The sequence below is a fragment of the Diabrotica virgifera genome, chromosome 1, assembly GCF_917563875.1.
Source record: "Diabrotica virgifera virgifera chromosome 1, PGI_DIABVI_V3a".
Lineage (NCBI taxonomy): Eukaryota > Metazoa > Arthropoda > Insecta > Coleoptera > Chrysomelidae > Diabrotica > Diabrotica virgifera.
In genome coordinates this window covers 291704172-291717293 of record NC_065443.1, presented here as the reverse complement: position 1 = coordinate 291717293, position 13122 = coordinate 291704172, and the positions used below count along the sequence as shown (strand labels likewise).

General features: G+C 34.0%; 1 protein-coding gene across 3 annotated transcripts in view; it reads left to right on the top strand.

Moving 5' to 3' along the window:
• LOC126879143 (neuropeptides capa receptor-like) overlaps positions 1-13122 on the top strand; it is an 87559-nt gene that overhangs the window by 5748 nt on the left and 68689 nt on the right. For 2 of the 3 annotated variants that reach the window (XM_050642137.1, XM_050642138.1), the window contains exon 2: positions 10372-10691. In XM_050642137.1, the coding sequence (XP_050498094.1) occupies positions 10385-10691 (307 nt within the window). In that variant the 5' untranslated portion in view covers positions 10372-10384. The remainder of the gene's footprint in view (positions 1-10371; positions 10692-13122) is intronic. The other variant, XM_050642139.1, reaches the window with a different exon arrangement.

The window sequence follows — 13122 nt, the reverse complement described above, 5'->3', positions numbered from 1 at the left end:
ACCAAAATTTGGGAGTAAGTAGGTTATGAGGTAACTAAGTAAAATCTTCAGGGGCGGAACGCTGCTTGGGGTACAAAGGGGTGGTAGGCAGGGGTGAGTATAAAAATATATGGGTTTTTTTTCGCCGTTCGTGATCGAGATAGTGCACCAAAATTTGGGAATAAGTAGATCATGACATTACTAAGTAATATCTCCAGGGGCGGAACGCTGCGTGGGGGACAAATGTTGTGCTGGGTCACAAAAAAAATACACACTGCGATTTTGACTCCTTAAAACTACCCACATCCCCAACTCTGGTTTTCGGCTCTGGGGATTTTACTTAGCTAAGTCATGGTTTACTTATTCCCAAATTTTGGTGCACTATCTCAATATAGCATGTCGCAAAAAACCCCTTATACTTTTTATATTCACACCTACCCCCAACCCTTTATCGGCCACGCAGCGTTCCACCCCTGGAGATTGTACTTAGTTACCTCATGACCTACTTATTCCCAAATTTTCTCGATCATGAGCGTCACAAAAAAAAATAATAAAAACGGCGATTTTGACCCCTTATAACTACCCTCATGCCCAGCTCTGGTTTCCGGCTCTGAGGATTTTACTTAGTTATGTCATGGTCTACTTATTCCCAAATTTTGGTGCACTCTGTCAATCACGAACGGCGCAAAAAACCCCTTATATTTTTTGTATTCACCCCTGCCCCACCCCTTTGTCGGACACGCAGAGTGCCACCCCTGGAGATTTTACTTAGTTACGTCATGACCTACTTATTCCCAAATTTTGGTGCACTCTCTCGATCATGAGCGTCACAAAAAAAAAATAATAAAAACGGCGACTTTGACCCCTTATAACTACCCTCATCCCCAACTTTGGTTTTCGGCTCTGGGCATTTTACTTAGTAATATCATGATCTACTTATTCCCAAATTTTGGCCCACTATCTCAATCACGAACGTCGCAAAAAACCCTTTATATTTTTTATGTTCACCCCTAACCCTACCCCTTTGTCGGCCACGCAGCGTTCCGTCCCTACATATTTTACTTAGTTACGTCATGACCTACTTTTTCCCAAATTTTGGTGCACTATCTCTATCATGAGCGTCATAAAAAAAATAATAAAATCCGCGACTTTGACCCCTTATAACTACCCTCGGCCCCAACTCTGGTTTCCGGCCGTTGGTGAAAATCATGTACACAACTAATTCAACATATCCCCGTATAGTTTTTCCATATTACTTATCACGCACAAAATCCGCTTCTATCTCTCCGACTATTACTACTGATAACTTTATTTGAGCAAAGTTTATAAGAAAACAAGAGATGAACAGAATTTAAACAACAAATGAACATAAAAAATAATTTTAAACTGTTAAATCTTTGGATTTCAGTGAATAGTATAAATAATGATGTACTGGTGGAATCCATTGGAGGAAAAAATGCCAGAAAATATTTTAGATCGCTCATCTGCTATTATCTCAAAACATTTTCTTTTACATGTACATGGAGGCCCAACAGCTTTCTTGCTTACTTCACCACCACTTCCTCTGTATTTTTTATATTTCTCTCCAGAATCTTTTAATAGTTTTGCTTTCTTTTGCCTGTTTATCTGTCTCTTTCGTTTTCTTTCCTTCTTTACATTAATATTCTAAAAAATGTAAATTTAGTATGTTAAATAATGTCGAGTACTAAATAATATGACTAGCTATTTCTGCAAGTAAAACTTGTTATATGTATCATATCACTTAACATATTTTACTAATATAATAAATAAATATCACTATATAGCAAGTAAAACGTGGTATCTGCCATCACTTAACATATTTTTCATGCAGTGTTAGAATCTTAACCTAAAAAGTTACTTGTTCTAAATCGGAACTTTCGATTGAACTTTCTTCGTCACTATAGTTTGGATCCGAATCTGAGCCCTCAAATGGCTCTTTTGCTGAAGAAACATAACAATTTTTCGACATTTTTAAGCATAAAATAAAATAAAACAGGCAACTTGTTAAGTACACTTATAGCGTGCTCACTGCAGTTCACAGGTTTTACATCCAAAAAACATAATATTAGACAGTTAACAGATTTTGACGATGTGAGATATTGACATCTATGAGTCAAATATCCAATTTTGAAATCTGTAATATGGTTACTTAACAACTTTTTCATGCAAAAACATTTAAATCTTAGGCAATGTTACTTAACATGTTTTACGACCGGACCCTTCATTTGTGTAACTTGCTTTCTACTTTCCTGTTTAGTACCTATACGCATTATTAACCATACCAGTGATTGTTTTACTTTTTATAATAGCTCTCATTGTAAACACTACGAAAGAGTTCTGGTATTATTAGTTTTACTACTCCAAGATACATATATCTTGGCGTACTGAGTACTATTTCGAAATATCTTTCTGATCGTTACAATACGTATGATCGTCTTCTTTTTTCTTTATATAAGCAATTTTGATTGCTCATTTGCGGGTTGTTGTCTCTATGGAATATTGACATTTCATCACTTGCGCGGTCGGCCGATATTTTTTCCACCGTTTGGTAATTACTTTGTTCTTTGTTATTTCAAAACTCATGTGTCCTTCATTCTAAATATGTGATTTTCAATGGAAAATAAGCCACAATTTTACAAAAAAAAAATTATTAACGTTTCGACGCCCAAATCGGGTGACGTTTTTAAAATACAACATAATACTAAATTAAGTAAACAAAAATGTTGTTGCTTAGTAAAAAATTATTCTAATAATTTATTTAATCTGACTCATTTATATCGGCAATTCAAACATGTATTATACATTTTAAAGTAGAAGACTTTAAAATGATATTGCCAATATTGATGAGTTGCGTTCCTGGGACGACTTTACTAAAAGATAGTTCATTTGATTACATGAAATCAACTGATACATGTCTAAATTGCCAATATAAATGAGTCAGATTAAATAAATTATTAGAAGCATTTTTTACTAAGTAACAACATTTTTGTTTACTTAATTCAGTATTATTTTGTATTTTGACAACGACACCCGACTTGGGCGTCGAAACGTTAATAAAATAATTTTTTTGGTAAAATTGTGGCTTACTTCCTATTGAAAACAGTTGATTATAAAAATACTCTCGTTTAATATAGATAAAACAGTAGCATTAGCTTATAAAGGAGCTCTTCAACCCTTACCTCTTAATAACAGCCAGATCAGTACCGTTGATTCTGTAAAATTTCTTGGTATTTTTTTAGACAGCATGTAGACTTACATGGTCTCTTCTCTTCATATCGATTTGATTTGTTAAGGAAGAAGCTTGTTCAGCTTGCTATGCTATAAGATCTATTCCGAATGAACTCAATTTAGTATCTTCCAAAATAACATATTTTTCTTTGTTCGAGTCGCATCTTCGATATGGTCTTCTTTTTGGGGTTCTGGTACAGCTGCCCAATTCGATGTTATTTTTAAATTACAAAAAAGAGCAATAAGATATCTGTTTGACCTCAGAAGAACAAAACATTGCAGAAGATACTTCAAGGATCACGGAATTTAAACCCTTCCATCTTTATATATTTTAGAAACTGTTTCCTTAATTCGTAAACATCTACATGACTTTCCAGCAAGACCTAATCATGACTACTTCACGGGAGATTTTACCTTTGACGTCTATTTATCGACCCCGTTCTCTGAGTTAGTAAAGAAATCTATAATATATTCCACAAAAAAAAACTTTACAACCATCTCCCGCTACAACTTAAATCTGCAGCATCTTTCCCCAAATTCCGTAAAATGACAAAAGCCTACCTGTGTGAAAGACCATATTATTCAGTAGAAGATTTGCCTAATCAATAACTAAGAAATTACAGTACCCTTTTGCACAAGTAGTATTTTTATTATTATTTTTTTATCTATATTTGGGTGTCATATGCAGCAGCTTAAATTTTAAACTTATTAGTTACTAGTTAGAATATGCAACTTGCAATTTATTTAAATTTTTAAATTTTCTAATTGATTGTTTCTGTGTTACTTCATTATTATTATTATTTTAAATTATAATAACGATTTATAAAATTTTAGTAAACTGATTTGTTATTGTTTTGTTTTCTTGACTTTTTAAAAGCTTTGTCGATAAAATTGTACAATTTTCCATGGCAATAAAGCATATTTCTATTCTATTCTATTTTATTTTATACCCTGTATATTAGGTACGTTTTGTTCTTGTTCTAATCTTGCCACTCCTCATTCAGTCTTCCAGTGTGTTTCCTGTAATTTTTCTGAGTAGGTATTCTTATTTCAGCAGTTTCCAGCATTCACTGCATTTTGGGTGTCATTTCTTGTTTCCCATGTGTATGTCATTATTGGTGTTAGACTGGCCTTATAAATTCTTGATATTATCTCACAGTTAATGTGTCGGTTAGGCTTTATAGTGTTATTAAGGCATCCTGTTAATCTATTTGCTCTTTGTACTTGATATTTTACTTCCCTTTCAACGTCTCTATAGCTCCACAGTGTAATCCGTTGTTACTGTATATCCATTAGTTTTCAATTCTAACTCCGTCGACTTCCATGGATTATTGGTTATATTGCTTCCATAGACAAAATTACATCGTCTGCGTAATATAAAACTTTCATTTTCATAGTTACCCATTCTGTATCCTCTTCCTTTATTCATTCTCTTTATGACTCCTTATGACTTTGTCCATGATTAGATTGAACAGCACAGGGCTTAGTAAATCCCCCTGTAATCCTTGAAGTTCACCCGGCTATTTGACCTCTTATAAAGTGCCATATTTATTATTTTAACGCATACAAATCATGCTCTACGAGTAGTTCTTTTGAGAGGTGTTCCCAGTGCTCGTTGTTAATTTTTCTTACAAATGCGTGTGTTTTATTTCTTATTCTCTTGTAATATTCATATGATTATTACTTCCCTTTTGTCATGTACTTCAGGTATAATACGTATAACGGTGCTGTATAATATTTTATAGTATTATCGCGTTTTATCTTCACGTATTTCGTGTATTGTGTTCTTGTAAAAAAAACACATAAAAAATTTTAAAGTTGACTTTTCAGCTGGCCTCGCAAAATGACGCAAAACCTTTATTTTCACAAATATATTAAGCTCACATATCTTCACGTGTTTCGTGTTCATGTAAAAATATCTGATAAATAACCTTTAAAGTTGACTTTTCAGCTGGCCTCGCAAAACCTTTACTTTCACAAATATATTAAGCTCACATATCTTCACGTATTTCGTGTATTGTGTTCATCTAAAAATATATGATAAAGAACCTTTAAAGTTGACTTTTCAGCTGGCCTCGCAAAACCTATACTTTCACAAATATATTAAGCTCACATATCTTCACGCGATTCGTGTATTGTTTTCATGTAAAAATATCTGATAAAGAACCTTTAAAGTTGACTTTTCAGCTGGCCTCGCAAGACCTTTACTTTCACAAATATTATATTAAGCTCACATATCTTCACGTATTTCGTGTATTGTGTTCATCTAAAAATATATGATAGATAAAGAACCTTTAAAGTTGACTTTTCAGCTGGCCTCGCAAAACCTTTACTTTCACAAATATATTAAGCTCACATATCGTCACGTATTTCGTGTATTGTGTTCATGTAAAAATATCTGATAAAGAACCTTTAAAGTTGACTTTTCAGCTGGCCTCGCAAAACCTTTACTTCCACAAATATATTAAGCTCACATATCTTCACGCGTTTCGTGTATTGTTTTCATGTAAAAATATCTGATAAAGAACCTTTAAAGTTGACTTTTCAGCAGGCCTCGCAAAACCTATACTTTCACAAATATATTAAGCTCACATATCTTCACGCGTTTCGTGTATTGTTTTCATGTAAAAATATCTGATAAAGAACCTTTAAAGTTGACTTTTCAGCTGGCCTCGCAAGACCTTTACTTTCACAAATATTAAATTAAGCTCACATATCTTCACATATTTCGTGTATTGTGTTCATCTAAAAATATATGATAGATAAAGAACCTTTAAATTTGACTTTTCAGCGGGCCTCGCAAAACCTTTACTTTCACAAATATATTAAGCTCACATATCTTCACGCGATTCGTGTATTGTTTTCATGTAAAAATATCTGATAAAGAACCTTTAAAGTTGACTTTTCAGCTGGCCTCGCAAGACCTTTACTTTCACAAATATTATATTAAGCTCAAATATCTTCACGTATTTCGTGTATTGTGTTCATCTAAAAATATATGATAGATAAAGAACCTTTAAAGTTGACTTTTCAGCTGGCCTTGCAAAACCTTTACTTTCACAAATATATTAAGCTCACATATCTTCACGTATTTCGTGTATTGTGTTCATGTAAAAATATCTGATAAAGAACCTTTAAAGTTGACTTTTCAGCTGGCCTCGCAAAACCTTTAATTTCACAAATATATTAAGCTCACATATCTTCACGCGTTTCGTGTATTGTTTTCATGTAAAAATATCTGATAAAGAACCTTTAAAGTTGACTTTTCAGCTGGCCTCGCAAGACCTTTACTTTCACAAATATTATATTAAGCTCACATATCTTCACGTATTTCGTGTATGTTGTTCATCTAAAAATATATGATAGATAAAGAACTTTTAAAGTTGACTTTTTAGCTGGCCTCGCAAAACCTTTACTTTCACAAATATATTAAGCTCACATATCTTCACGTATTTCGTGTATTGTGTTCATGTACAAATATCTGATAAAGAACCTTTAAAGTTGACTTTTCAGCTGGCCTCTCAAAGCTAGGGTCTATTTTACCACTAGGCCCGTGAGGCACCTGCCTCGGGCCCGTATTTTAATGGGGCCCGGAAATATCACCAAAAAAATTTTTATTACAATATCAAAATAGATTTTCAAAATTATTTCATTTTACGAATAGGAAATGATAAATGATAACAATAAGAATTATAATTATACAATGTTTGTTTGTTTAAATCGGTATAAATTATATTTATTGTTCATAAAAATTTAAATTTCTGGTGCAGTATTATTATTATTATTATTATTATTATTGTTAAATTATATTTAGGGCCCCAAAAAGTGTGTAGTGCCTCAGGCCTGATTTGAAGTAAAATAGACTCTGCTCAAAGCGTTACTTTCACAAATATAACAAGCTCATAGAAAATATCAAAATCTTTTTCTCAAGAGCTCATACAATCCTCTCCTTCTTTATCGTTTAGCATCAAATCATAACCCTCGACAGGTCTTTGTCTGTCTGGCTATGTCCTTCCATTCAGATCTCTCTTGTGCCTGTCTCCTCCATTGTCTTATATTAATGGTTTTCAGGTCGTGTTCCACGTCATCCAACGATCTCGTTTTGGGTCTTCCTTTTTTCCGTCTTCTCATTAGCTTCCATGTAATATTTTTGTACATTAAATTCGCTACTGACGGAATTCTTCTAATTGATTTCTGTGCCCAGATATGTGAAGGGGTACCACGATCCCCAACAAGATGGATCGATCCAATTACAGGAATATGCAAAAGAAGGAATATGCATGAGTTAAAAGAAATGACCAGAGACAGAGATCTTTGGAGAAGGACAATACACTACATCAGTGTTTCCCAAACTTATCTAAAGAGCGACCCCTTTTTGTTAAAAAAATTGTTCACGACCCCCTACTCATCACCCAAACCAAAATAGCGACAAAAATAGCGTACCTAATTTACAACTGATGGTTTCTCAAATTTTATTTTACTTTACTGTTTAAATTCAAACTAAATACATTTAAAAAATTCAACAATTATTTTAATAATTGCGATCTGTCCCACTAGTACACTAGTAGTACTTCTGCCAGACTAGCATTTACAATAAAAATAAATAATAAAAAGTCGACTGCACATTGTACACCGCGACATCTTTGTGTCTACATAGCAATACTTTTCCATGATATTCGCGAAGGCTCTACTCCTTACTTCGCTACTAGATGGCACTCTGGAACGTTCTCGTAGCCTCGTTTTGGCTTTATATAAGCGGTGATGTGCAATGAGACCTCAGTTCGAAACAGCACGTTGTGGCGAATGCAGCGGTATTAAGTAATGAGTAAATATTTTGCGACTTACGTATTCCCGTTTACGTATTTACGTCTACGATAAATTACAAATTATGGATAAGTTTTTAAAAAGAAGTGCAGAACCATCTACGTCTGAAAGTGGCAGTAATAAAAAGAAAAACAGACTTTACAGTGATGAATATCTTAAATATGGTTTTACCATTATTTCCAATAAACCACAATGTGTTATTTGTGGAGAAGTATTGTCAAACGAAAGCATGAAGCCATCAAAGTTACTTCGACATTTAAATAGCAAACATCCAGATAAAAAAGACAAACCCGTAGAATTCTTTGAAAGAAAGCTGAACGTCCTTCACAAACAGCAAGATACTTTTCAATTGGCAACCACTACTAACGAAAAAGCATTATTAGCAAATTATAAAGCTGCTTATCGCGTTGCCAAAACTAGTAATCCGCACACAATTGCTGAAAATCTGATTTTGCCAGCAGCTGTTGAAATGGTACATATAATGATTGGTGAAAAAGAGTCTGCAAAGTTAAAAACAATACCTCTGTCAAATAATACTATCCAAAGAAGAATTAGTGATATGGCAGAAGATATTCAAGCGCAAGTTGTGGAAAATCTTAATAAATGCACGTACTTCTCTCTTCAAATGGACGAATCCACGGATATATCTAACTGTGGAAGCTGTGGAATGTGTATCCACATTCAAGAAGATATTTTATTTTGTTCCCCATTGGAGACCAATACCACTGGAAAATGTTTATTCGACAGTTTTGTGAAACGCACAAGTAAATATGTTATTGACTGGGGAAAATGTATTGCTATATGCACAGATGGCGCTAAAGCTATGACAGGACATCAATCTGGTCTTGTCGTCAGATTACAAGAAATAATGCCTAATGCCACATGGAGACATTGTTTTTTACATCGAGAAGCTCTGGCGTCAAAAGCTTTACCTCCTGAAATGGCCTGTGTTATGAAATCCATCATTAAAGTTGTAAATTCCATTAAAGGAAAAGCTTTACAGACCCGTATTTTTCGAAAAATCTGCGAAGACATGGGTGCTATATTTCAAAATCTTCTTTATCACACCGAAGTAAGGTGGCTTTCAATGGGCAACGTCTTAAAAAGAGTATTTGACTTAAGAGCAGAGCTTTTAATGTATTTGAAAGATGAGAAGTCCCCATATGAAAATCAATTTTCCGATCCTATTTGGCTTTTGAAACTAGGTTTCCTTGCTGTTATATTCGAACAATTAAATATTTTGAACAGTAATTTGCAAGGTCGCGACATTAATATAATTACAGCCACAGATAAAATTAAGGGGTTTATAAGAAAAATCGATTTATGGTCAACTTCACTTGGCAAAAAGCAGCTCGATTCATTCCAGTGCGTTCAGGAAATTATAGAAAATGTATGTTACAGTGCTACAAATTTTTAATAAGTTTATGCAGGCATGCAAGTTACTTTGCTTAATTTAAAACAACAGCTCTGTGATTATTTCCCCGAAGAAATTCAAAACAGTTACGACAGTTGCAGATGGATACTGAATCCGTTTTTAGCCGATTCCTTTCAACATGCTGAAATACCAATAAACATGAAAGAACAACTTATTGAAATATCAAGTGATGGAATGTTGAAGCTCCAATGTTTTTCCCAGAACCCGGACGAATTTTGGACCAAAAAGATGTAGGAATACCCTCAGTTGGCGAATGAAGCTGTAAAATGTTTGGTTCCATTTGTAACATCATATTTATGTGAGTTAAGTTTCTCGTCTATGACTGCCATTAAAACAAAAGTGAGAAATCGTCTCGTACTTGAAAACGATATAATTGTGTGTGTCTCAAATACACAGCCTAGATTTGAAAGACTAGTTTCAAAAAACAGGCGCATGGGTCTCATTAACATTGTAATATTTGACTTTATTTTTTTCTTTTACTTTTAAGGACTTTTAATATTTAGTTTTATGTTTCGTTTGATAATTAATTGTTAATTTTTATTTACGGCTCTATTAAAATAAAAATACATGATTTAACAAAGTAGTTTTTTTGTCTTATTTTGGAAATTTCCGGCGACCCCCCTAGTACCTCATTGCGACCCCCCAGGGGGTCGCGACCCACACTTTGGGAAACACTGCACTACATCATGTCGACCACTACACTCTATAGCGATAATATTTTTATTGTCAAGTGTTCGCTTGATGGCCTTACAATCCTACAATCCTCTTACATGATTTTTAAATCCACAAAAAACTGACAGATGGTAATATAAAATTTATAACATATTTTTTCACTACTTTTTATATGCGCTTTTTTAAGTCTAATATCTTAATATTCATTTCAGATATTTTCTGATTATGAGCAACAATGACTCCAACATCAGCGACGTTTCGAATGCCCTTTTTCTCTGCATTGAGGAGGCAGAAACATCAACCAATATCAGCGCGAATCCATGGCAGCTTATCAACTGCTTCCGAGGTCCACAAATGCAGGATTTGGGCATCGCTGTAGCTGTCACTGTGATCAACGGTATCATTTTATTTACGGGATTGTTAGGAAATATTTTCGTTTGTGTTGTGATTATTAGACATAAGTCGTTGCACAGTACCACAGAGTACTATTTACTTAATCTGGCTGTGTCAGATCTGACCCTTCTTATTTTTGGTAAGTATTATTGGAATCAGATTTTGGTGCTACGATAGTATGCCTCTACCTTCGCGTTTTCCTATAGCCTGCGGTCTACCGAGGGATGCGGTCTACTTGTCCGGCTAAACAACACCATAATCTTTTCAGAGAAGGGTTTGCGAAAAAAATTTCTGTTTTCAAATACAATGACCTGGTAGATTTACAAAAATTAATTATGTCTTGACTATGAGAGGAAAAAGACCTGTTTCTCGCATTTTTAAGGGAAGTCGGATATGTATAAATACTGATATAGTATAGTATAGTTGATCCAAAAGATGGCATAACCCAGACATCCAAAGTGAACGTTATCCTTCAACACCAAATTGTTCTATATGGTCCACACAACGTCCAGAAAAAAGTCACACCATTTTGAGCGTCGGGTTTGGGGGGAGAGGGGGAGAAATCGGCAAATTCGTAGTTTTTTAAGTTTTTCGCCAATATTTCTAAAACTATGCGGTTTAGCATGAACAACCCTCTATACAAAATTGTTCTACATTAAATTTGAAATAAAAAAGGCTCTATGCATAATCTTTCTAAAATGAATGGTTCCAAAGGTACGGAGGTAGTATAATATAACTGGTCAAAAAAAAGGCCTAACCCAAACATCCAAAGTAAAAGTTTTCCTTCAACACCAAAATGTTCTATATGGTCCACATATTGTTCAGTAAAAAGTTACACCATTTTGAGCGTCCGGTTTGGGAGGAAGATGGGAGAGAATCCGGTAAATTAGTAGTGTTTTTAGGTTTTCCGTCAATATTTCTAAAACTATGCTTTAGCGTATACAATGTTATATACAAAAATGTTCTACATGAAATTTAAAACAAAAAATGTTCTATACATAATTGTTATAAAATCAACGGTTCCAGAGTTACGGAGGGTGAAAAGTCGAGGTTTTCGATAATTTTTATATTTTTTGGGCAATATTTATGATATAACTATACCAAAAACCCAGACATCCAAAGTGAAAGTTATCCTCCAACACCTAATTGTTCTATATGGTCCACATAATGTTCAGAAAAAAGTCACACCATTTTGAGCGTTGGGTTTGGGGGGAGAGGGGGGAGAAATCGGTAAATATAAAAAGTATCGAAAACCTCCACTTTTCACCCTCCGTAACTCTGGAACCGTTGATTTTATAACAATTATGTATACAACATTTTTTGTTTTAAATTTTATGTAAAACATTTTTCTATAGAACATTCCTTACGTTAAAGCACAGTTTAAGAAATATTGACGAAAAACGTAAAAAACTACTAATTTACCGACTTCTCCCCCATCTCCCCCTCAAACCGGAAGCTCAAAATGGTGTAACTTTTTACTGAACAATATGTGGACCATATAGAACAATTCTATGTTGAAGGAAAACTTTTACTTTGGATGTCTGGGTTAGGCCTTTTTTTGGACCAATTATACTATACTACCTCCGTAACTTTGGAACCGTTCATTTTAGAAGGGTTATGCATAGGGCCTTTTTTAATTCAAATTTAATGTAGAACAATTTTGTGTAGAAGGTTGTTCATGCTAAACCGCTTAGTTTTAGAAATATTGACGAAAAACTTAAAAAACTACGAATTTGCAGATTTCTCCCCCCTCTCCCCCCCAAACCCGACACTCAAAATGGTGTGACTTTTTTCTGAACATTATGTGGACCATATAGAACAATTTGGTGTTGGAGGGTAACTTTCACTTTGGATGTCTGGGTTTGGGTCTAACTATACCATACTAATAGGGTATTTTTTAATTCTTGGTTAGGGAGCCTGCATGATTTATTCAGCTAGAATTATTGACTGCTTTTCTATCATATTATATTAAAGTGTATGATTTTTTTCTTTAATAATAATTAGGCTGTATCGTTTTGTAAAGTTACATTATTAGTGAAGGAAACAGAGGTTGAACTTCGCAAAGTGGACACAAGTCCGGTTTTATTTTTTTTTTGGTACATCAAGGGATGCTTATTAATAGACTAACTTTTTTTAAAAAAATTTCATCCCGGAACCCCCCTTTTCATCCCTTTAAAGGGGGTAATTTGTGGTTTTTGCGAAACGTAGCCCTTCCTGTACGTTTTGCAAAAAATTTACTTTATAGTAAAATGAAGAGGACTATATTTCCTACTATTTATTTCCCGACATCATATGTCTATCACCCACCGTTTAGCGGGGGCTCCAAAGTTGACAAATTTTTAAATAAGATGTTTTTAAAAAAGTATTCTTCCCTAACTGTAACGAAAATTAAGAAGAAACCCTGCGAGAATTAATCACAAATAAGTGGCTGATTTTTTGGTGTAAGCTGCATTTAAGGGAAATTGCAAATTTTTTAATTACAGGGTGTTACATTTTAAAAAACCCCTTTTTATACCATCTGAACCGCTTATGCTAGAGTAAAAAAACTTCCAGCGATTATCTATGTACTG